Source organism: Schistocerca piceifrons, chromosome 2, assembly GCF_021461385.2.
Source record: "Schistocerca piceifrons isolate TAMUIC-IGC-003096 chromosome 2, iqSchPice1.1, whole genome shotgun sequence".
Lineage (NCBI taxonomy): Eukaryota > Metazoa > Arthropoda > Insecta > Orthoptera > Acrididae > Schistocerca > Schistocerca piceifrons.
In genome coordinates this window covers 877713041-877740369 of record NC_060139.1, presented here as the reverse complement: position 1 = coordinate 877740369, position 27329 = coordinate 877713041, and the positions used below count along the sequence as shown (strand labels likewise).

The 27329-nt window shown below is 41.2% G+C and overlaps 1 protein-coding gene across 1 annotated transcript in view; it reads left to right on the top strand.

The window, feature by feature from the left end:
* Window positions 1-27329, top strand: part of LOC124775954 (hemolymph lipopolysaccharide-binding protein-like) — a 47664-nt gene that overhangs the window by 3470 nt on the left and 16865 nt on the right. Inside the window, exons 2-3 of the mRNA XM_047250796.1 lie at window positions 19464-19627; window positions 19703-19838. Coding sequence (XP_047106752.1) covers window positions 19472-19627; window positions 19703-19838 — 292 coding nt within the window. The 5' untranslated portion in view covers window positions 19464-19471. The remainder of the gene's footprint in view (window positions 1-19463; window positions 19628-19702; window positions 19839-27329) is intronic.

The window sequence follows — 27329 nt, the reverse complement described above, 5'->3', positions numbered from 1 at the left end:
TTGGAGCTGATAGAAGACGAGTTCACATTTTCAGCAGATGTTCTTACTTCGGACATAGCCTCATTGCTGGTTTGTCATTCTTTCTCAAATATTACATTCACTAACTTATTCAAACGCAGTTTATCCAGTTTTTTATACATTCTCTGTGATCCTGGCATAACTGAATGAAGAAAGAATCGAACACTTGTATCAACCCCCGTCAGTATCACAAGGCAAAAAAAAAAAAAAAAAAAAAAAAAAGAATTGCTTCGTCATAAACGAAGTAGATAGTTTTTTTATTGTTTATAAGATGCGGAACAGAATCAAAGACGATCTGTAAAACCAAATTGTATGTGCCATGGCCTTCTAGGTGTATCCCGCACGCGTTTGGTTGAAAGTAATACACATAATCGTTGTTCACTGAGCTGGTATTGAAGTGCTGCTTCAAAATATGGTAGTGGCAGGGAGGCCACGTCACACTTTTAACTAATTTTCAGGCACTTCGGATGCGATTTCAACATTTAAACTTTGGGAACTTATTGGTCATGAGTTGTACTAACAAATAAAAAATAAATCGAAAATTGACATTCATGGACAATTTCATCAACGCCCCCCTTAAAATGATACAAAGGTTTACGAAGTAGTTATAATTATCTGTTCAAATGTGTAACGTAGTGTTATGAAAACAAGTGAATATTGTTATCAACTGCAATAGAGCAAGAAAGATACACACATTTACAGTATGATACAAAAATGTGTAGAATTGTCTGTTCAAAATTATGTGGAAAACCTATGAGCAAAACAACATGCAATGGGAGGAAAATATAACATGAAAATGCCTCAGGCATCACAGTCTTGTTGCACACACGCTTATTGCAATTGTACCAGAATGGAAGCATGAGCACATTCCTGGGACAGACTCAGGGAGCACAGTACTCTTCCTTCAGTTAGTCCACTGACAGTCCAGGGGGCTCAAAATAAGTATGTTATCCAGGCAGACTCAGGGAGGATGAAGTGACCTGCCACACCTGCCGCAACAACCTCCACAGACAACCCAGAATTTCATAAGCTACAATCAGTGCTGCGTAACTGCCATATTGAGAAGTGTTTCTATTGGTTAATCTTTCATAAGCTGTGAGATCTTGTGGTACTCGACTTAGTGTCACAGTAAATTGCATAAACCATCCAGTGCACTCTATCCATTAAGTGTTGTGTGTGTGTACTAACCAAGATCATCTCCCATGCATATCTGGAATACATGACACACATTTACAAAGGAATTAGACAACTAGATCTTAATGCCATAATGAATTGTCCTGAAAACCGTTTAACTCTATACACTAGTGTCTCATTCAAAATCCTTATCTAAGTGTATCACAGAATTGGTTATGTTATAACCTGGGTATTATATGAATCGTATACTATATAAGTCCTGTCAGTAAAGTCCTGATGATATTTTTAAACACATTGGTTAAACAAGTATACAGTTGATCGTCATTTTGGTACATTAAGTGTTCATCTGTGTTGTCAAAGTACACTACATAAAAGAATAGATTTGTATCCAGTTTTGTAGTTACATCCAAGTATCTGCCTGGCAAGAATGCTAACTGTCATATGTATTATACATTACAACATTAGGAATAACTATGGCGATCACCAAAAACGGACAGTTATCATGTACATCCTCTTAAATAGTGCACTATTAATGTCAGTCATGCATCAGTCAACATGCTATACTAATGGAGCAAAAATCTTGGGTGTAATAGAATTTCAAAATTTGCAAAGTTCGCTGGTATCATAACAACTACAAAACCATTGTCATTTCTGGTGATAAGAGAGTTTAACATATTAGTTTGTAGCAATTCCCTGAAAATTAGAAGTTCAGTTATCAACCACAAAGTTGCTCTATCCTCTGTTGAGTGAAGTCTTCATAAAGACATACATACAGAGCACAGTTCTGAAATAAAATGTTCATGTTAAGTATATCTTGGTTCTCGTTTCCACTGCTACACAGCGTACCTGTGAAGTTAATATTAAACCACATACATCATTACTGAGATAAAATCTTCCTATGCCTTTCACTGGCTACCTCAAACAACAACCCATACAAAATCCATAGACATCATCACTCCCAAAATAACCTCACCTGATACTCCTCATTGCCTCCCTAAAATACCTATTATTGAAAACATCTTTCCACTTACATATGCATCATAATTTAGTACAAGTTATTCCTCGATTACTGCTCAGCATACGTATCAGTTACTTTATAGCATAAAACAATATCCAATCATCACATAATTATGGCTAGAAGACTGGCACATGTTTCTTATCTATTGATTTCAATATTTTTTTACCTTAATGCCATACTTTACCCTTCGTCTATCATTCTTTACATTGTGTCCGCTTTCTCACAATATGCATATTCAGATGGAATTTGCAATTCATATCTCCATATTACTAGTAGTCAATAGCTGACGATTGTTAGTGTCATAAAACTATTTTCAGACATTTCAAGATGGCATCAGTACAATAGGCTTCTGAAAGATTATTCACAAACTACAAAAAGTTCATAGCTAATTGCATTTATCACCAGCTACGAACATAGGATTGAACTCCTCTAATACATCTTGCTAAATCTGACCAGTTTTCTCATTTAAATCAGCCAAAAGAGCGTGTCTAAATTTTTTATTAATGTCTTCTAGATTTCTGGCAAAGTCCTCTAACATTTTGTCCTGTTCTTCCAAGACCTCTGATAATAGCTTCAGGATATTTTTGATCAAAATTGTTCCGACCTTTTGCACTACTACAGGAAGGGGTAGGGACTGTGTCAGCTTGGTAAACAGTTGTGGGTGCAAAACCTGAGTCTTTATCTACGGAACCTCACTGTTGTGACAAGGTACAAGCTACAACCTCTGCTTTCAAAGCAGAATCCCCAATTGCACTCTCTTGTTCTTTGTCTGATACCGAAAAATTACTTTGATCAATACTGTCAGACATTGTCCTCTCTGTTTCAGTTAAATTAGTGTTGTGAGAGGATTCCTGTTCAGTTGTCCCTTCTCTTGCTGCAGGATCACCAAAAGTTACATCATCTGCAGCTCAGCATTTGTCCTAGCTCTGGTAGACTTTGACAGTTTAAAGTAATTACAGTAACATGGCAAACAAAAGGGAAAACTGTCACACACAGAAGACTAATACTACACAGATAACTACTAAAAATAACTTCCCATAAATGTTAATCAAAACAGAAAAATATTTAAATTACCACTGACAGGTTTCACTGTACAAATGCAAAACTAAGCTTCTCACAATTTCACTATGCTTTGAAACACCTTCCCCTCAGTAAAGGACACAATGTTACATTTACCATAAAAAATCACTGTCTGTTGAGCCACATAACACTTCAAGATTCAGCACATAAGAATGTCACAAATCGGTATTCAGAATCGCAGAAATTACACAAAACTCTAATTGTGCTCAAACAAACTTTGACTGTTCTCCAGAAAATCTGTCTAAATTATTCACTGGTATTAATTATGCAAAACAGCCATGATGCTGCAATGGTGTGCTGCATATAATCACTTTTAATTGTTGCTTCACAAATCGTGAAAGCAGTTGCCTAGTTAAAGTTTCTTATTGGAATTTTAATTTGCAGTTGCAACACAAAACATCATGTAACTGCTAAAATCAGCAGACTACCATATAACTACACATCCTAGTAGGGTCGCCAGGTGAAAAGACAGAGTAAAAACTTTTGCTTCTAAACTCGTGTTCAGGTCTGGTTGATATCTGAAAAACTAGTAAAATTTATTTTGATATTTAAATACGCAAATCTCAGTGCAGGACTATAGAACTGTGTGAAAATTAGATTTTGAACGGAAGTGTATGGAGCTCACGCTACACAATGCAAAATCCAGGCTTCCCAGCACAACAAACAATTTGCCTGCGAGAGAGAAATCTGTTTCCAAAGAAATTTGCATGTGCTGTCTGACTACAAACCAAAACGATTCAGACAAAAAAGTCAGAGCTGAATATAGGTAATCTCTTGTAAACAATCACAATACCAGAATTGTTACTGTAATTACAGAGAAAATGAATGTACAAATTAAAGCATCTGACTTTATGATAAACTGCCTGATAACTTACAAGACTGGACTTTTCTGATATCTTTTATTTGTGTGAAACCTATGAACTGGTATTTTCACAAATAATTTCCGACATTCATTGCACTTTTCATTCGACATCAATTTTGATAATTAAATGTGTTGGAGTACCTGTGCGCACAATACGTTCGTCTGTTCTGCAACTTGTCACTATTATTATAAACTGTCAAGAATCAAATTTCATTTACCATACTTGCGAAGTGCAGTGCAAGATGATATCTTGTCACTTTTCATAAAAAAGGCTTGTTCATCTCACAACTCGCGATGTGCAATGTGAGTATACAAGACACATTCATGAACTAAAGATGAAAAAGAGAAAGTGAATTTGACGACTCTCAAACGAAACCAAAGATTTCAAGTATAACTATGCTTCATTAACAACAATACACTGTTCCGTAAATTTCTCACAGTTAGACAAGTTACAAAAAATCTTTCTCAATAATTTTCCTGTGTTCCTTGACACGGATAATTATAAGACAAATCCAAGTGTTTCACTGTAAAACTTCTTACAGTAAATTTTGACCATACACAATGTTCTAACGATAAGAAACTACACAACTACGAATATATAAAAAAAACTAGATTGCCTTAGAAAACTTCCTTCTGTTACTGTTGCACTGACATCAACTCAGTTCCAATATTATTCCTCAGAGTAAATTAATACAAAATGCTTTTCAAACAATGGTGCCTCCACTACAAGGCAGGCCAGCCTCCATCCTTCTCAATAGAGTACATAGCCAGACCGTCTAACGCACGCTGACTGCTACTCTGACAAAGTAAAACTAACCTCTCTGCCAAGATATATGGTCTCAGGAAAAGACCTACGAAGAAATGGTTATATCGATACTACGGAGGTTGAGTACATTTATAAAATCCATAATTTGTTTTACGTTTATAGTCAAAAACTCATGAAATCGATAATGGCAAATAAAACAGTTGGCTTTCAACTTACACACCAACTCAATATTATTGCTTAAGAGTAATTAAAAGATAGTTTTGATGTGAATGTTTATACCTATAAAAATTAATTTATACTGTATAACATTCGGAATATATTACGTATTTCACTAAGACTTTCCACTACGAAGTACAGAAAATTAATTCTCCTGTCACAAAAAGAAAGATAAAAGAGAAACATGTTCAACGCCGCTCTAATTTATGCTGCAGGTTCATAGCGAGAGCCTGGCGCAACTGAGTTACTTTTACCCGTTCTCTCGCTTATCCCTGCAAAACCAAATTACTGTTGCACTATAGCACAGTGTTACGCATAGGTTCCACCTTTATAAAATTACGAAGTATTATATATGAGATTAAGAACTTCGCTTCCCTGATTTTTGCCGACGTCTTTGGGAATGTGTGCCATTGTGCACTAGTTCTCCTGTAAGGCAAACAAGCCTATGAGCATATGCGCTGACCTTTACTAATCCAGTGTGATATTTATCCAACAAAATCGAGCGCAGATACGACATACACCTTAAACGATTTTTGTAAATTTATCCGTCTGTCGATATTCTCGTAACAGTTATTTTGCGGATATATTTTATTTTGATAGCTGCATTTGTGAAATTTCACTTAAGTCTCAATGAAAGACCTCAGGCGTGATTACAAATTTCTTTATGTTTAGAATACGACATACAAGAACGTAAATCGGAAATCTACGAGATTTGCAGTAACATAATACGCTGGGAGATTAAAATGTAATTGTAGTAGTTTTATTGATCTTGGGACCCTTTTCATAACGATATTGGACATGACGTGGTATTAAAGCTTCAGAACGACACAAAGATTCTCATGAGCAGGTATTCAAGTACCTAACGGTCTACTTTGACAATATCGACACACGTAGCTGTCCGTGACCTTATAGTTGGAACTATCCCGATATTTGCCTGAAGTAATTTGGGAAATGGCTGAAAATCTGAATCAGAAAGCTCTAGCAATGATTAGAGCCTCCATACGCTCGAGGACAGACCAAAGCAATTAAGACATAGGAACACTCTTCGGTTTGTCCCTGGTGAACAACAGTGTTTCGTATATACATTACTGCAAAGAAGTCTTTTCGTAACATAAGAAGCTAATGTTACACGGTTCATTCATTTCTCAACACTAGTCTCTGCACACGACATACAGACATTATTTCTTAGCTCCAAGCACTGCACCCAACACACACACACACACACACACACACACACACACAAACACACACACACACACACTATCGGATGGCAGAAGGACCATGATGATGATGTTTTCTGCTTTGTAAACCGTAGCTACCCACTTGTTTGCCTGAAAAATTAAATCTGCATCCCTCCATAACGAATAAGCTACTTATCTCAGAATGAGGATTAGACGTCAGTATTATCATCTATATCGCTACATGTAGGGCTTTCCAGATAATAACATCTAGCACATTAAAAGTATACTACATTAACGACAATACGCCTGCCACATGGTGATGCGATACACGCATCATTTTTTAGGATGACTCTTGATCCAGGGAAACGGCATAATGGGATGTATCGGGAATCCTAATCGTAAATTTTGCTTTTTGTCCAGTGAGACAGATTTTCTCTAGTAAACTTCCATGCGGTTCTAAATTCCCAGTTGTATCAATGTGTATACAAATCGACTAAACGTAACCATGACCCTTATACGGGTGTGATACTACATGTAGAGAAGAGAGACTTATCAGAACACCACGAGTGCCGTAACCCCGCTTCCCAGCAATTTCACTCTGTGGAATAAACGAACACGTGTATCGGCTTACCCGTTGATGCTCGACGTTTCTGAGGAAACGACTGACAATGTTTTCGACGTGCTACAGACGACTTCTATGACAGGAAATTTTCAGCTGGAATGTTGGTGCACTGGATAGCGCCCTTTGTTCGCAAACCAATTACTTTTTTGTTTTATTTTATTTCATTTATTTATTTATTTTCTCATTTATCTACGTATGCGTGTAAAAATTTAGTAGACGAAAGTCTCTTATCGAGCTGGGGGATACAAGGGCGTTATATTAATTGTAAAATTACAACAGCGTTTTACGATAAGTGTCAATCATACATCTATTACATCTTATTTGTGTGTATATTATTTTCAACTCCACAGTCTTTTTAAATTTTCATATTCATATATTTCATTCTTATGTGAATTCTTATATTTCATTCTTATGAGAATTATTATATTAATTCTAGTAGTTCTACTCTGTTCTTATCTTTATTCCTGAGGAATAATTGGTCCATTCCCGTGGATGATGCCGCTCGCAGAAACATTAGAGACAGAAATTCCGAACACGTCGACCATCGCACGTCGGCAGTTTTGCCATAGCAAAATTCCTTCATATGAATCTCAGTAGGGGAGCAAACGTCGTTAATATTGCTGAAGATTTCACACATTGGCAATAATCTGGTGACAAACCGTACATAGCGGATCAATTTAACGAGAACAGGCGCTTGCAGTTAGTTGTGAACCAAGATACACTACAGGAATCTCACCGAAACCAATTTAAAATAATATTCTCATTCATTCATTAATCATTGTTTAAATACAATTAGTATATGCATAAGGGCAACGTTATTCCACTGCACATGTGAAAACATTCATGCAGTAAACATATACTGACTTGGTTAGATAAATGAAAAACAAAAATTACGTCGCCAACTTTGACCGCTGTTTTTCAGAAACGCTTGAGTACCTACGGATAAGCCGAGACACGCTTATCTTGACCCCTCTTGCACTGAGTGGCGTTTCTGTGAAATCGGCTGGTGGCATTTTCTGTGTTTTCCTCGTTAGTTCTGCTTCACATGATCACTATTTTCCCGAGTCTGTGTACATTTACATAGTGCAAGTAACTTTGGGTACGTAATGTTTCACATAGATGAGACATGTGATGCCACTATCAGTAGGAATGGCTCTTTGCTAAAGGGATCTTTTGTAAATCATGGTCACAGCCAAGTTAATTGTGCTGCAAACTCGCTACGGCTTATTATACGGGCCCCATTGGTCACTGGAGCCTTCTAGAACTAGAGTGATTTGAGTTCAATTTCTATATCCCTAGTATATACATTTACATCCCTCGTATTTGAAATTAAATTGTAGCAACATTTTTACCTTTTTCTTGGTGAAAAATATTCCATTACATATTATAAATTTTTAGCTTTCGCTTTACTACCGTACTTTTCGTATCGCTAACAGTCATATGACCACATAAGACTGTTCCACATCACTTTGGCATCCGAAAGAACGATGATAATTTTGATGCGAGATGGAAGTAATACACGTAGAGGCTGTCTTGTTCCAAAAGACCCATCTGCTTAGGCAACCGAAAATCATACGAACAACCTATCCTAAAATAATACAAGCAGCAATGGAAAACTGAGGTTTAACGTATCGACGACGACGGGCTTATTTCACATAAGGAAACGATGTGCAGCAATGTCAGCCTGTTCTCTACGAATGAATCTTTGGTTTAAGATAAATCTGGATGTGTGGATGCGGCACTGAACTGCTTCCTCGACAAAACGAGTCTCGGATCTTACCATTACTCCTGTCCACTCGGCGTCACCAATTCAAAATATTTTTAGAATCTACTCGTATTGTACTTTTTGTCTCAGAATAGCAAATATGTACAAGAAAGATTGAATGACGTAAATATTTTGCAGGCTCTGACAGGTGTTGTCAAGGGGTAGAGCGTTTGGCTAGCAATAAAACGTTCTACTTCCCAGAATCGAACCTCCTCACTGCTTACATTCTGTATAAAAATCGTGAGCAATTGGAACCTTGTCAAAGTGGGCGGAGGAGTAGTCAGAATTTAAGGCCACTGGCTTGCCCTTGGATTGGCAAAATGCCTCTAAAATGCGGAAGAGCTAGCTATGATCAACGGCACGAGAATGCAGAAGGCAATGGAAACCATTGCGTTAAAGACACATTCGGTGATATGACAAAATACTTAGGATAGCGATGTGCACATATTCAGAGGCCGGTAGTGTCGCGTACACAAGGTATAAAAGGGCAGTGGTATGCAGAGCTGTCATTTGTATGCAGGTGATTCATGTGAAAAGGTTTCCGACGTGGTTGTGGCCACACGACGGGAATTAAGACTTTGAACGCGCAGTGGTAGTTGGAGCTAGCTGAATGCGACACTCCACTTCGGAAGTCGTTAGGGAATTCAATATTCCAAGATCTGCAGGGTGAAGAGTGTGCCAAGAGTAAAAAATTTCAGGCATTACCCCTCGTCACCGATAACGCACCACCTTTACTTAACGTCCGTTTGCGTAGAGTTTTCAGTGCTACCAGAAAAGTAGCACTCCTTAAAATAACCGTAGAAATCAGTGCGGCACGTATGACGAATGTATCCGTTAGGACGGCGCGGCGAAATTTCGGGATAAGTGGCTGTGCCAGCAGCCGATAGACGAGAGTGCCTTTGTTTGCAACACGATAACCCCTTCAGCGCTTCTCCCTGGCTCGTGACTTTGTCGGTTGGACTTTTTTCTTTGGAGTCATGAGTCTTCTGATCGCCATGAATTCCTCTTTTGTGCCATCCTTTTCATCTCAGAGTAGCATCTGCAAACTTCGTCCTCAATTACTTGCTAGACGTGTTCCAATCTCTGTCTTTCTCTAGAGTTTTTGCCCTCTACGGTCCCTCTAGTACAATGGACGTTTTCCCTGATGGCTTAACAAATGTCCTATCATCCTGTCCCATCTACTTGTCAGTATTTTACACATATTCCTCTCCTCTCCAATTTAGCGCAGAACATTCTCATCCCTTACCTTCCCACTACAACTTATTCTCAACATACGTCTGTAACACCACATCTCAGATTCTTCGATTCCCTTCTGTTCTGATTTTCCCACAGTCCATGTTCACTATCATACAATGCTATGTTCCAAACGTACATTCTCAGAAATTTCTTCCTCAAATTAAGGTCTATGTTTGATACCAGGAGACTTTGCTTCGCCAGGAATGCTCTGTTTGGCAGTGCTACTCTGCTTTTGACGTCCTCCTTGCTCCGTCCATCATTGGTTAATTTGCTGCCTAGGTCGCAGAATTCCTAACGTCCACCTAATTCGTGACTATAGATCCTAAAGTTAAGTTTCTCGTTGTTGTCATTTATATTACTTCTCATTACGTCCGTCTTTCTTCGACTTTCTTACTCTCGGTTCATATTCTGTACTCATTAGATGGTCCATTCCATTCAGCAGATCCTGCAATTTTTCTTTACTTTCACTCAGAATAGCAATGTAATCAGCAAAATATATCTTTTCACCTAAAATTCTCTTAAACTCCTGAACCTTGTTTCTATTTCCATCATTGTTTCTTCGATGTACAGATTGAACAGTAGGGGCGAAAGATTGCACCCTTTTTAATTCGAGCTCTTCGTTCCTAGTCGTCCACTCTTCTCATTGCCTTTTGGCTCTTGTACATATTGTATATTACCCGTCTCTCCATATAGGTTACCCATATTTCCCCAGAATTTCTAACACATTACATCATCTTACACTGTCGAACGCTTTTACCAAATCGACAAATCCTATGAAAGTGTCTTGAATTTTCTTCAGCCTTGCTTCCATTATCAACTGCAACCTCAGAATTGCCGCTCTAGTGTCTCTGGATCCTAGACAAATGGAAATCCGTGGTCTGGTCAGATGAGTCCCTGTTTGGTTGGTAAGAGCCTATGGCAGGGTTTTAGTGTGGCACAGACCCCACGAAGCCATGGACCAAAGTTTTCAACAAGGCACTGCTGATGGCAATTTTGACATGGAATGGACTGAGTCCTGTGATCAAACTGAACAGATCATTGACTGGAATTGGTAGAGTTCGGCTACTTGGAGACTCTTTGCAGCTATTCATGAACTTAATGTTCCCAAAGAACGATGATATTCTCATGGATTATGTCGAGCTACATCACCAGGCCACAGTTGTTCGCTATTGGTTTGAAGAACATTCTGGATAATCGGAGCCCATGATTTTGTCACCTAGCACGCCCGACATGGCACATAATCGAGAGGTCAGTTCGTGCACAAAATCCTGCACTGGCAACACTTTTTCAGTTATGGACGACTGTGAAGTCCACATGGCTCCATATTTCTGCAGGGGACTTCCAAACACTTGTTGAGTCAATACTGCCGGCCGCGGTGGCCGTGCGGTTCTAGGCGCTATAGTCCGGAACCGCGGGACTGCTACGGTCGCAGGTTCGAATCCTGCCTCGGGCATGGATGTGTGTGGTGTCTTTAGGTTAGTTAGGTTTAAGTAGTTCTAAGTTCAAGGGACTGATGACCTAAGATGTTAAGTCCCATAGTGCTCAGAGCCATCTTTTTGAGTCAATACTACGTCTTGTTCCTGCACTACGCCGGGTAAGAAGACGTCAGACGCGATATTAGGAGGTATCCCAAGAGATCTCTCACCTCAGTGTAATGTGTACCCGCAGGACATATGCCTTTCGAGTCATCTATATTAGTGTAAACGAGGAGAGGTTCTACCGATCAGGAAAACACTTACTTGTATTCTAACTTCCACAAGGTAATCGTAGGCTAGTACCCTGTGTTGGAAGGGCTATATATATCCACAAACCAATCAATCTTAGCGATTGCATTCTAAATTACGGGAGACATCCACCATTTAAAGAATTATATACACAAAACCTTTTGCCTTCGTTTGTGGTGAAAATATAAATTTTCTGATAAAGATTTGATACAAAAATCATGCAGATTCTGTCGTCTTGTCTAGGTCTAGTGCCTAAAAACGCAAATGAATGATTAACGTTGACATTACTCGTGTTTACGAGCGTAACTTGGAGTCCGCTTTTCTTGCTCGTTCTTCCGCCCTTTCTTATAGTCAACTTCCTAATGATTTTTGACGTAAGAATGAATAAAAGTCAGCAAACTGCAAACTCATTCATGAGCAGAGGCTATTTAATGAGGATGCTTAGATATTTACGGGACAGAACTGCGCTTAAAATGCTGAGAGGGTATAAGCGACTGACACTCGTCCGAAAAAAGAAGGTTCAGACTCTCATCCAGCAATTCAGAACTGTTGTTTTTTGTCATTACCTTGTACAAACGAATATAAACACCCGTATGGTTTCTTTGGAAAGGTAGGAACAAATGTTTGCTCCTTTACATGCATTGTATACTTGATTCCTCTTAAATGAACTTAGCGTCACGCGATTCTGACATCTCAGTCTTCCTACGCACCTTAACCGTGGCAGTTACAGCCCATTTTCCATAACGCTTAATACCAACGGAGGGGTATGGGCTACTATGTACTCAGTACCAAATAAACCTAAAGAGACAAAGTGTCATTAAATGTATTTCTATAAGTAGGATGCTGAACACGAAAATATCTTTTAGTACGCCGGCCGAAGTGGTCGTGCGGTTAAAGGCGCTGCAGTCTGGAACCGCGAGACCGCTACGGTCGCAGGTTCGAATCCTGCCTTGGGCATGGATGTTTGTGATGTCCTTAGGTTAGTTAGGTTTAACTAGTTCTAAGTTCTAGGGGACTAATGACCTCAGCAGTTGAGTCCCATAGTGCTCAGAGCCATTTTTATCTTTTAGTACAGTGATAGCAACACTACCGCGTTATGCACAATGTTTTCACCGTATTGTGGGGCACTTTGTGTGTGGTGCAAACAGATTGCCAACACTACGCACATTATTTAAGGGAGGCGGCCATAAAGCAAGCAGGCGGACTTGATGGTCTGAAAGAGGATACTTCATAAATGCGATAAAGAAAAGTAGGTAGCTGCTGGAATACGTAACTTTAATCTATCCTTGTTGTATACATCGTTCTTGATGAGACATTTCATACGATAACTATCAAACTATGTAAGGCTAATGGCGCCTTGCTAGGTCGTAGCCATTGACTTAGCTGAAGGCTATTCTAACTGTCTCTCGGCAAATGAGAGAAAGGCTTCGTCAGTATAGTCGCTAGCAATGTCGTCCGTACAACTGGGGCGAGTGCTATTCCGTATCTCGAGACCTGCCTTGTGGTGGCGCTCGGTCTGCGATCACACAGTGGCGACACGCGGGTCCGATATGTACTAAATGGACCGCGGCCAATTTAAGCTACCACCTAGCAAGTGTGGTGTCTGGCGGTGACACCACATTGTGAACACCATACAAAAATTTTGAATAATACAAATTTCGCTGATTGTCATTGACATTCATTCGCAGCATATTTTTCAAAGTAATATACGGCGTGTTCGCCCCTTTGCAAACTTCTAGGGCTTGTAGAGGAGAATGAGTACATAATATTTTGAATCTGAATCCATGCTCGGAAATGTACCGTTTTCGTTATACGATGGTTTCGGTTCAGATGTGCAACGCGTCCACGACTGCTGAGATAAAGAGAAAACTCTCAGAATTGCTTGTCCTGGTATGCAACAGGGTAGACAGGTTCACGTATACTACGTCAGAAGATGACCTGATTTCATTTAATGTCGTGTGCAAAGATTGATTTACGATACTTCTGTAGAGGCAGAAGAAGTTGTGCTGGCACTAGTTCTGGCCGCTCTGCTAGAAACTGAAGACACCAGGTTCTCATTCAAAATATTATGTATGAGGGTGAGTCAAATGAAAACCTTAAATATTTTTTGAAATATTTTTGTTGTGCAGAAGTGGTACAAAGCCGTATTGCTTTTCACGTTCAATGCAAGTCCTCCAGCGCTTACAAAGTGCATTAACTCCTTTATAAAAAATTATTTTGGTAGTCCGCGGAACCACTCATGCACCGCGGGGCGTACCTCTTCATCACAACGGGACTTCTTTCCTCCCCTTGTGTCTTTGAGTGGTCCAAACATATGGAAATCACTTGGGGCAAAGTCTGATGAGTATGCTGGATAAGGAAGACACTCAAACTGTAGGTCTATGATTGTTACAAATGTTGTACAGGCAGTGTGGGGCCTTGCATTTTTGATTTGATTGCAGGCCGCAGATTGCCGGCACGGTAACTCAGCGTGTTCGGTCAGGGGGTTTGCTGCCCCCTGTAATACAATAAAAACAGAGTTAATGGATCAACGACGAACGGAAACGGGTGTCTTTTGACACCCGCCCCGAGCAGATACAACGAATGAAAACGAACAAAATGAGATATATATATATAAAAGAAAGGCTGGATGTTGCGCTGTTGTATTTAAGCACAAACGGCACGATACGATGCAAGCGTCAGTTGCGATCAGAACAGTGATCTGTGTAGTGCTATGTCACAATTTAAAGAATTCGAACGCGAGCAAAGTGTTGGTTCTCGTATGGCAGGTGGTTCCGTAACCAAGGGAGCCGAAGCGTTTGGTGTTTCAAGGCGCACCACAATGAAGATTTATACAGCATACGGGGAAAGCGGAAAAACATCATCCGCTAAGTCTAAACGGTCGTGATAATTTGTGATAAGTATCGTGACAGACGGTCATCGCAGCCAATAGTGTTGAAAAATAAGAGGACGACAGCAGTAAAAGTCGTTACAGAACTGAATGTCGGCCTCGTGATCCTCGCCAGCACTAAAACGAAACGAACAGGGCTCCACAAGAGGGAATTGCAAAGTGATCTGGAATTTCAAAACCACGTATCACCGATCAAAATTCCCGTAACTGGAAAACGTAGTGCTGAAACCATTAAAACCAAAAATGACATTTGGACGGATCAGTCTTTTTTAACTCTCCCAGCTTCCCATCCAGCGTCCCAAGAGTGAAACATGGCGGGGATTCGGTAATTATCTGATCAGCAACATCGTGGAACTCCACGGGCCCTATGGTTACTCCGGAAGGCACATGTTTTTCTTTTCAACTTCCGTGACTGTAATTTTTAAGAGACTCTCGTCCCTTTTAACTGAACTTCCTACTGAACAGTTCCTTATCTCAGTATCTACAGCCGCAGAGAACTTGAGGCATACCTCCTTATTCCTTAGTACTTTCGTACTCCATTTCCTTGCGCGTTGATTCTTTCCTGACTAGTCTATTAAGCTGCAGCCTCCTCTTCATCATTACTCAGTTGCTGAGTTTATATCTGCTCCTGGGGACTCCTTACAATCCAGTATCTGATTTCGGAAGCTCTACCTGAAGTCTTTCCGTGTCTCCCGCTATTTTCCAAGTACACCTCATGCTCCTGTGATTCCTGAGCGGAGTTTTGGCTATTACTAGCTGACATTTATAGCAAAACTCAATTACCCTTCTCCTCTCTCATTCCTCATACCGAATCCACATTCTTTAATGGCGGCTTTTTTATTATAATTTATTGTTATTGGGTGTATTCATTATTCTAGCTTTTAAAATGTTTGAACTCAAATACAAAAGTAATCCAGATTAAAATTATCTTTGGCTAAATGAGTCGTCAATTAAAGCCATAAAATTACGTACTTGAAAAATTATGTAATAAATATTTTTAAATATTGAAATTTGAGTGCAATTCGCCAGACATTACCGTCATATTTTTTAGCTAGGCTCCTCTGGCGGGACTGTCTGTTGGCGAGTATAATTTTGGGACGTGATTTACGCCTAAAAGTTAGCGGACTTATTTTTGTGAAAAGTGAATTTTTAGATACAGGTTCCATTCTGAAAGCAAGCCAAACGTGTTACACTGATTGGTGCCGTTAATATGCGACCATTCACTAACAGACATCCCCACACAAAGTAAGCCACATTTAATTATCAAATTCATGAAAAAAAGCAGAGGAAAAAAGACATTATTAGTCGTAATAATAAACACAATGAAATTCAATAATTATTATTATGCAAAATGAGCACGAATAGCAAAATCTCTACGTGACATAGACAAAGCGACATATTTTATGACCGTACCAGATAATGGCTGAAAAGGAAGAGAGCGAACAAAAAAGTTGCGAGCCCTTATTCGCTTGAATTACATAGATAATCCAATTACAGAGATATTAATTTCATTGTAATCGCAGTGTGTATTGTCAAAGATAAAATCGTCTCAGCGCTACTGCGCGTAAACACACAGTCACGAAATCCGCTAACACTTGGAGAAACATTACACATTCACCTAAATTTTTAAAAGTTTGTCAAGTCTTTGTAAGAAGTTTTACAAATTTACATTGCTTCATTAACTTTTACTTTTTAGATTGTCCTTTTTTGCATGAATTCGCCGTATATTGTATTTCGTTTTCGTAGTACTTCATCAGTTTATAGTACATCAGACACATAATAATATTACTTAAGTCTCTGTTCATTAGTGTGACAATTAGTGATTTATTCATTGTAGAAGTCTCTGCACCATTCTTGGCGATAATTTGTCTGGGATGTGAAAAGTTTTTTGAGTCAACTGTACACTTTAATGATTTTGATATGTTACACCTCGTATCTAGTCAACTCATTTTTAAGAGAATGGTAATTTTAAGGTCTTCGTCACCTCCACCCCCTTCTTGGATAAATTCCTGCATGCTCAGACAATCCCCAACATGGACGTAATAGGTACATTCCAGAAAAGAAGCGGGAAAGTACTGTCGGGAATTCAATATGTGTCTAGACCACAACACGGATTTGCCATTTGCTTGACTCTTTAACTCCTGCTTGTCAACCTAGGGGCAATTACGGGACGATACTCCGCCCTGTTCTAAAGTGATTCTACTTACAAAATATTTTCAGATATGCCATTTTGACTGTAAATGAAGTTCAAGATTCATGAAGAAACGTACTTTGACAAACATACGGCTTACTCGTGTATGTGACATTTCCTACTGTAGGAACTTCTTGACTGCTACACTGTCTATCGGAAAAAGGGAAGCATACCGAAGGGGGAGACAGAACAAAATGAAATTTTACGGCGTGAAAGGGCTTGTGCGATTATTTCAGTCAATACAAGGTCGAGCAAAAAACTTTGGCACTACGAGCTTTGTTACCAGTATGATGTCATGCCCTCTCTGGCCTAGATGCATTCTATTATTCGTCTAGAAAGGGTCTCGTAAAGCCATTGTATCGTCTCCTAAAGCTAGCTGTCCTACAAGTGATGAGACATGCATACTGGTCACGGGACGGAATGGACGTTTCAGCTGAGGGGAATGGACGTCTGAGCTGGTCCCAGACATGGTCTATTGGAGACATGGAAGTACAAGATCACGCAATATAGCCCTTTTGAGAAATGGCGCCACATTACCGTCGCATGAGAGGTAATACATGAGGACTCAAGATGTCCATGACGTACAGTTGTGCCATCAGAGTTCCCACAGCTATAGCCAACCGTAACATGAAGTCAAGCCGTATCTTGCAGCCAAACTCGATGGTTTCCACACCATGATGTCTCTCTAAAACACTACAAGAACGGAATTTCTCCTAAACTCGCCGCAGTACTCGCTAGCGATGGTCGTGCAGAAGCTCGATTCAGTGGTAACACACTACAACGCCATCCATCAGCAGCTTCTCTGCCAGACCATCACTCCAGACGCAGCCACATGTGTTGTGATGTTAATGGCAGTCTACGCATGTGACGATAAATCCCTGTTTCGGCTGTTGCCAGTGTCCAGCCAACCTTTTGAGAAGAATACAGTTTACTGCAGAGAGACCATTACTCGTTCTCGGAAGACACGTGCGGATGTGCTTCGTACAGAATACGGTGATTCTCCCTTCGGGTTGTCAGACGTGTTCGATAAGAACTATGACGACTATTATGCTTGACCTCACATTGTCATGCAGTCCAATATCGGGAAACTGTTACATGCGAGTGTCACCGCAATCAGGATATCGCACGATTCGACCAGCCGATAGAGTTGAGACCCACAATGACTCGGCTTTCAAACTCAGTAAAGTGCCGACAACGCTTTCTCACTGGAGGACGTAGTACATCCGTGTCCTTCAAACTGCTCACGCAGCATCGGACGTTGCTCACGCTCTTTATGCTCCAAGGTGACAAATGACGTAGGACAGCGATATCACACGTAGAGATGGTAGTGTTACCGCGTACACGGGGTGTAATAGGGCAGTGCATTAGCGGATCTGTCGTTTGTACCCACATGATTCATGTGAAAAAGTTATGATATTGGTCACCCGACGGGAGTTAACAGACTCTGAATCCATAATGGCATTTGGAGCTAGGCACATTGTACATCCAATTTCGGAAATCGTTACGGAACTCAGTATTCCGAGATCCACGGAGTCAAGAGTGTGCCGAGAATACCAAATTTCAGGCGTCACCTCTCACCACGGACGACACAGTGGCCGACGGCCTTCACTTAATGACCGAGAACACCGGTGTTTGCGTAGAGTTGTCAGTGCTAAATAACAAGCAAAAGCCGATGGGGATTAGCCGAGCGGTCGGGGGCGGCAGGTCCCGGCGGAGGTTTGAGTCCTCTCTCGGGCATGGGTGTGCATATTTGTCCTTAGGATGATTTAGGTTAACTAGTGTATAAGCTTAGGGACTGATGACCTTAGCAGTTAAGTCCCATAAGATTTCACATACATTTGAACATTCTTGAGAAGCAAAACTGCGTGAAATAACCGCACAGTTCATTGTGGGACGTACGAAAAACATATCCGTGTGGTCAATGCGGTGAAATTTGTCGTTAACGGGATATGGCAACAAACGACCGACGTGAGTGCCTTTTCTAACAGCACGTCATCACCTGCAGCATCTGTCCAGGGCTCGTGGCCGTTTCATTTGACCCTAGACGACTGGAAAGACGTGACTTGGTCAATTGAGTCCCGATTTCAGTTGGTGAGAGCTGGTTTCAAGTTTCGAAACTCGCGCAGCTCAATGAAGCCATGGACCCCAATTGTCAACAAGGCACTGTGAAGCTTGGTGGTGGCTCGATAATGGTGAGGGCTGTGTGTGTATGGAATAGTCTGGGTCCTCTGGATACTTGGACACCATTTTCAGCTATTCATCGAAGTGATGTTCCCAAACAGTGATGGAAGTTCTCCTGGTGGCAATGCGTCATGTTACCGATTGCCCAGCATGAATCCCATATATCATTTATGGAACACAATCGGAATGTCAGTTCGCAGTTCGTGCACAGAACCCTGCACCGGCAATTATGGACGGCTATAGGGGCAGAATGGCTTCCTGAGATTTGTTGACTCCATGCCACGTCAAGTTGCTGCACTATGTCGGGAAAAATGATGTATCCCATGAATTTTGTCTGCTCAGTGTGTACCCTACTAAGGCTGGTGACAACACTCAACACGAACAACATTTATGCAGTCTTGTGACCATTCAATGTGTTGCATTGAAGTGCAACATTTTACACATCCAACGATGGAGCGTACATATACAGTTACACTGACATTCGACCATGTGTCAAGTATTTTGTCAGGCATTGTACTTTCGAATCGACCTCTGTATCCTGCCAAGGTACTTCGAAGTGTGCTCTGTCTGGTTTTGTAGAGGGCACTATGGTCTGGGAATGCTTTTGGCAGCTTCCAGCGGCATTTCTCATTATGGCACCGCCTCGAGTACCTCTCGCAGACAACAGTGTGTGTTCCTCTGCAAGCGGTGTTAGCCTCTGGGCGAGCAGCTTCCGCAACCTTACGGGCCACTGGATTACCAAGGTGGGTGTAGACTCCTCTGTCGTTAACACTACGTTTCACACTAGACAAACTCATCAGTTGTGTGGCCTGTTACAGGCGGCTCTCACCCGCAAAAGAAGACGAGATATCAGCGAGCTGCGGTTTGTGCAAAGGCCGCCGCGTTACGGCATCGACATTTCCAGTCAAAACTGTGGTGACGTCGAAAAGCTGACGACAGTTTTCACTGTTGTAGGTCAGTATTAAATATCACCAAAGGGGCTTCCGAGTTCCCGCAAATTTTTGTTTTAGTGAAGTGTAGCTTCACCTCCGAGGGCCTACGAAGACCAATAAATGGAGGAAAACTTTGTTTCGATCAGAATCAAAGACTTATCCAGAGAATCCTTAAATCCTTTCATGCATACGTATCTGTTTCCTATTTCTGCTTCTTTCCTTGCGAATTAGGCTCTGTAGCGAATAATGCTTGTGCTCCTCATTGACGTTGTTGGTTTTCATTTCCTTCCATGCTCATCACAGTGTTATTCGCACTTCTTGATAAACGTATTCGTGGAGACGGCGATTCAAAACTCCGCCCAAAAGGCACGGCCGCTTTCCTTCATTGTACTGCAGAATCACAATTTCTGCAACATCTCTGACGATCTCTTCCTCGAATGCGGGTAAAAACGAAACTTTCTTTCTTCTAAAAACTTCATACATTGCCTCAAATAATTGCAAGACCAAAAGGTATTTAAACCAGAGAAATGAAATTTTGGAAATTGTCTAGGTAACATATTTAAGTGATTAACATTGGAAGATCACAGAGTAACGTAAACTTGAGATAAGCCATTGCAAATGTCAAATGCTGGAACATTAATAACCGGTGTAAGCGTCGAATGTTGAATTCTAGCATGCAAGCAGGTGCTGGATGTCAGTTTATGGGATGGAGTTCCACGTCTGTTGAAGTCGCTAGGCCAATACAGGGACGGTTAAAGCTGTTTGTGTGTGACAGCTGGAGTTGTCGTCCGATTATGTCCCATATGCGCTTGATTGCAGACACATTACGTGATCGAGCAGATCAAGCCAAGATGTTGGCACACTGTAGAGCTTGTTGCGCTACAGCGCCAGTATGTGGGCGAGCGTTATCCTGTTGGAAAATAGTCCCAGGAATGTCGTTCATGAGTGGCAACACAACACCTCGAATCGATAGATTGACGTATAAATTTGCAGTTAGGATGTGTGGGATAACTACGGGACTGTTCCTGATGCCCGTACTAAATCGCATCCCAGACTACCAGATGTAGGTCCAATATGCCTAGGATGCAGACAGCATGGTTGCAGGCCATCAACTAGCCTCCTTCTAACCAGCACACAGCATCTCTGTCGGGAAAGAACCAGCTTTCATCGGAAAACACTGCGGATCTTACCCTGCCAATGAGCTCTGGCTTAAGCCATTGATGTTAATGGGTTCAGTGGAATACATACTACTGGGTGCCTGGCTCTGAGCTGTCCTTTAAGTAACCGGTTTGTAACAGTTCGTTGTGTCACTGTGGTGCCACTTGCTGCTCCAGTTGCTGCTGCAATTGTAGCACGATGCGCCAGTGGCATACACTGAACACGACGATCTTCCCTCTAAGTAGTGCCACGTAGCCATCCGGAGCACAGTCTCTTGCGACCGTACATTCTCGTGACAATCGGTGCCGGCAGTCGCGTACAGTGGCTACATAATTGCCAAGTCTTTCTGCGGTATCGTAGAAGAAACACCCGTCTTCTCGTAGCCCTATTACGCAGCCTCTTTCAAATCAATAACGACTTCTTCGTCTTCTTCAAGGCGTTCTTGACTAACAACTCATCACATCCAGTGTCAAAGATAATAGACGCTCACAACGGTTACCGTGCGTGTTCAAAAGAGACATATTTTCACCGTCGTAGTGGCGCTACTAGCATGACTGGCACGAAACAGGAATGGACATCATCTCTGATATGTAGAAAGATATCCACCAACCTTCGTTTATGCCGCACAGCTCCTTCTTGGTGTTGCTTTTTTCTCCGTGTCTGCTGTTCACTGCCAAGTCTCAGTTCTCTTACCATCAACAGGTATCGTTATACATGTGAAACAGTTCCTGATTGCATTACGTGTTCCCACTTCTTGCCATATGAATCTGTGTAATGCACCCAGGAGCGCTGTCGAACACGATATTTTTGATGGTTCGAGTGTTATTGTGTGGGGAGGCATAGTATCTCACGGGAGCGCTGACCTCCACATCTTTGAACACGATACATTCACCGGTAAACGTTATTGTGACCCTGAATTCCTACCCCGTGTGCAATTTTCCACCGGTGCCTTAGGTCCTGACTTCATGTTTGTGGATGACAATGCGCGACGGCAGAGACAGCGCAGGTGAAGGAGCTCTATCAAGATATTAGCAGCAAATTTTCAGAGTGTTCGGAATAAATTTCCTGAATTTACTGCCCTCCAGGAAGTGTGTGGCGCGCAAATTATTCTCGGGACTGAGACCTGACTGAACCCTGAGATAGGAAGTTCTGAAATATTTAGTGAGGGTTGGAACGTATATCGGAAAGTTAGATTAGACACCGTAGGAGGTGGTGTCTTAATTGCAGTTGGCAAAAATATTGTGTCTACTGGGGTCGAAGTAGAGTGTGATTGTGAAGTTATCTGGACACGTTTAACAGGGCTAGGAGAAATAGTTGGGTGTTATTACCGGCCACCAGGTTCCACCGTGACAGTTCTAGAATCATTCAAAGGGATTCTACATTCTGTATCGCAGAAGTACCCGGATCATGCTATATTAGTTTGAGGCGACTTCAACCTACCTAGTATAGACTGGGATGTCTATGGATTCATTACAGGTGGTGCAGACAAGCCGTCGTGTGAATTACTTTTGAACGCATTATCCGAAAACTGTCTTGAGCAGTTAAATCGTCAGCCAACGCGTAATGGAAATATTTTAGATCTGGTAGCTACGAACAGACCAGACCTCATCGACGGTGTCAGTGTTGAGACTGGGATTAGTGATCATGACATTGTCTTTACGACTATGGTTACGAAAATTAAAAAGTCGGTCAAGAAGGCTAGGAGAGTATTCTTATTAGAAAGGGCAGATAAGCAGTTGTTAGCATCCCACTTAGTAAATGAATCGAATTCATTTACTTCCGGTACGATGGACGTGGAAGAATTAGGGGCAAATTTTAAACACATTGTAAATCACGCATTGTACAAGTATGTGCCGAAAAAGTGGGTTACGGACGGAAAAGACCCACCGTGGTTTAACAGCGCAATTCGGAGAATGCTCAGGAAGCAAAGACAGTTGCACTCGCGGTACAAGAAAAGATCGGGAGAATGAGGACAGGCAAAAGTTAGTGGAGATTCGTGCTACTGTAAAAAGAGCGATGCGCGAAGCATTCATCCACTACCACCGCCATACCTTAGCAAAAGATCTTGCTGAAAACCCAAGGAAATTCTGGTCTTAGGTAAAATCGATAAGCGGGTCGAAGGCTTCCATCCAGTCACTCACTGATCAGTCTGGCCTGGCAACGGAAGACAGCAAAACGAAAGCTGAAATTTTAAATTTAGCATTTGAGAAATCTTTCACGCAGGGGGATCGTGCAAACATACCGCCGTTTGAGTCTCGTACAGATTCCCGTATGGAGGACATAGTCATAGACATCCCTGGAGTTGTGAATCAGTTGAATGGGTTGAAAATAAATAAATCTCCAGGTCCTGATGAGATTCCAATTCGGTTTTACAGAGAGTACTCTACTGCGTTGGCTCCTTACTTAGCTAGCATTTACCGCGAATCTCTTGCCCAACGTAAAGTCCCGAGCGACTGGAAAAAGCACAGCTGACGCCTGTATATAAGAAGGGTAGACTTACGGATCCTCAAAATTACAGACCAATATCCTTAACATCAGTTTGTTGCAGGATTCTCGAACATATTCTCAGTTTGAATATAATGAATTTCCTTGAGACGGAGAAGTTGCTGTCCATGCATCAGCACAGCTTTAGAAAGCATCGCTCCTGCGAAAAGCAACTCGCCCTTTATTCACATGATATCTTGCGAACCATGGATGAAGGATATCAGACGGATGCCATATTCCTTGACTTTCGGAAAGCGTTTGACTCGGTGCCCAACTGCAGACGCCTAACTAAGGTACGAGCATATGGGATTGGTTCCCAAATATGTGAGTGGCTCGAAGACTTCTTAAGTAACAGAAACCAGTACGTTGTCCTCGATGGTGAGTGTTCATCGGAGATGAGGGTATCATCTGGAGTGCCCCAGGGAAGTGTGGTATGTCCGCTGTTGTTTACTATCTACATAAATGATCTTTTGGATAGGGTGGATAGCAATGTGCGGCTGATTGCTGATGATGCTGTGGTGTGCGGGAAAGTGTCGTCGTTGAGTGACTGTAGGAGGATACAAGATGACTTGGAGAGGATTTGTGATTGGTTTAAAGAATGGCAGCTAACTCTAAATATAGATAAATGTAAATTAATGCAGATGAATTGGAAAAAGAATCCTGTAATGTTTGGATACTCCATAAGTAGTGTAGCGCTTGACACAGTCACGTCGATTAAATATTTGGGCGTAAGATTGCAGAGCGATATGAAGTGGGACAAGCTTGTAATGGCAGTTGTGGGGGAGGCGGATAGTCGTCTTCGGTTCATTGGTAGAATTTTGGGAATATGTGGTTCATCTGTAAAGGAGACCGTTTATAAAACACTAATACGACCTATTCTTAAGTACTGCTCGAGCGTTTGGGATCCCTATCAGGTCGGATTGAGGGAGGACATAGAAGCAATTCAGAGGTGGGCTGCTAGATTTGTTACTGGTAGGTTGGATCATCACGCGAGTGTTACGGAAATGCTTCAGGAACTCGGGTGGGAGTCTCTAAAGGAAAGGAGGCGTTCTTTTCGTGAATCACTACTGAGGAAATTTAGAGAACCAGCATTTGAGGCTGACTGCAGTACAATTTTACTGCCGCCAACTTATATTTCGCGGAAACACCACAAAGATAAGATAAGAGAGATTCGGGCTCGTACCGAGTCATATAGGCAATCATTTTTCCCTCGTTCTGTTTCGGAGTGGAACGGGCAGAGAAGATGCTAGTTGTGGTACGAGGTGCCCTCCGCCACGCACCGTATGGTGGATTGAAGAATATGTACGTAGATGTAGATACAGAAATGATATTTGGCGGGTAGACTGATCTGCCCATTCCCCCGACTCTAATCTGATGGAGCAAATGCGATGGGTGATGTACTGCTGAAGCACGTAAACTTGCACCAACGAGCACCCCGCAGTTGTCAAACCGCAGTTGTCAACCGCACTGGTGGTGGAATGCAACGTCATACCGTAAGAACTCCTTACCAACCATGTTCCCAGAATGGAGACACGATGCAGAGCTTGTATTGTCGTGCGTGGTGATCACAAACGCTTTACAGAACCATGTCCCACTTTTTGTAATGTACAGGGACCCATTATAGATCGTAGTGGCTTCATTGTAATTATTGTATTGGAATGGAAGTGTCATTTTTGTTCGTCTCATTTCGAATTTCTTTCAGTGCCTTTGTTCTATGTTGCGCAGTTCATTCTATCTATAGTCCAACTTTCACCGAGCTATGTTCCTTGGCAGTGTTACATAGCGCAGGTTACTTTCGTCCGTAACTTTTACACGCCATTGCTATTTCACACTTTTCTTCCACGGCTGCACTTAAATCTGTGCGGTGCCTCTCATTGACTAACCATAATAGTTCTTCACGCAGAGTGAAATGTAATCCATTAAATAAACAAATAAACAAATGCAAATATGCTAATTGATGTCTTAAATGTTTCTCAGTACTGAGGATTTTTTAAAGGATATCAATGTCGAAAGTCAGCGGTCCAACAACATCTACATATTCTTATGCCTTTTTTTTTTAAAAAAAAAGAAAAAAACCTTGATTTAGGCTGGTACAAGTAGCTGAGCAACTACTGTTTGGGTTGCCGGTTTCTTTTTAGCCAATAGTGAAGTAGTGTAGCTCATAAAAAAGGTAAATATACTTCCAAAATAGCTCTCATGAAAGAAAAGAGTGAAAATTTCTCTAGTTGACACAAAAATGATATTCACATTATGAATTATTACGAGGTATGTTATGTTGTACATATAGAGAAAGTATGTGAGGCGAGTGTCAACTTTTCTGCGACGAATTGGCTTTTACTTAAGTAGTAGCGTTCTAGTAATTTTGTTTAATGAATAAACTGTAAAACCGTGTCTTCGTATACTTCTGTTTTTTATAATTTATCGGCAAATGATATTTATCTCTAGTTGGTGAAGATTTGTGTGTTATCTTCTACTTCAGAATGCCAACGTGCTACAGTTTTGTGTAAGAGGGACAAGATGAATGGGATCCCAAAGCTTACATGACAGCTGATTACGTCGAGCTGGTGGGTGCACAAATTAACATTTCTAACATTCTGCGCGGTGTCTGTTTGTTCTATATCGTGTCTCCCTACCACTTTCGCGCAACGACACTCTGAGCGTGTTTTTTTTAGGGAACTGACTAGTTTGAACCTGGGACCCGTTGCTGGTAAGGAGACGCCAGACCACACATGACATGTAGAATTCAGAAGAGTTCAGTGAGACTAGCGATGATATAACCAAATACTTAATGATTTCAGCGTCAGCTACACTGCACTCCCTGTAAAAGAATCTTAATACTAACTAAATTTAGTGGAAGGGGTTCAAGGCTTTCCTATTTTTAGTTAGCTGGTAAAATAACGTCGAAGAAGCAGTTAAGTGTACCATTGGAAATTTTATTCTACTCACAAAACATTGTTTATAAATTGCACTATTGATGAAAGGAAATGTTTTAATATAGGATGGTAAAAACCAACTGCGTTCAACAAAAATGTGAACGAATATTCCCTGAGTGGGTTTCCAAGTTCTACAATGGATCGAAGGAGGACCTATGCCGTATCACATCTATAATCTAGGTTTAACTTAAGTTTCACAAGAGAGAAAACTATCAAAATGGTCTACAGTGACCCTCAATTATCTTTAATTACTTATCTAACTTGTCGTAAATTACAGTGGCTGATGTGGCTTCTCAATAACTATGTAACAGAAAAATCATCGTGTTTCAGATTTTTACTTCAAGTGGCAAATGTGAACACCATGAGCTTTAATTGACGATCGACACTAGTATTACGCAAAAAAAGGGGGTGTAACAGATGAGACTTCTGCAGTTCTGAGTGAAGCTTTATGCGCTGTTATGCGACATCACGTGCGTTCATTACCTTGTCGGTGTTCGCCAGGGGGCGGCGGACAGCACAGTTCCGCTCACCTCGCCGTCTCAGAAGCAACTCCATCCTAACTTCTCCTTACTACAATTTACCAAAGTTGGTTAAAAAAACTATTTGGCTGTGTTTTCATCTGACCAATCAGGGTCTCAATGTTAACCTTAAGCTCTGCCTTCAAAAATTCTGTCTATCCAATGAGAAACGTTATACTTTTCGTGGTGGGGCAATGTTTTTAAAGTTTGGAACGTAACAGAGACGCGAAAAAGTCTCACGCTAAAACTTGCGGGTGGTGTGGCCCTTTTTGTGTTATCGTAAGATCTATACTGTTCTTCTGGAGGGCTCTAGCTTTTAACATGGGCTGGGGGTGGTCCTAGCGTAACAGAGACGCGAAAAAGTCTCACATTAAGGCTCTAGCTTTTAACATGGGCTGGGAGGTGGTCCTAACGGTTAGC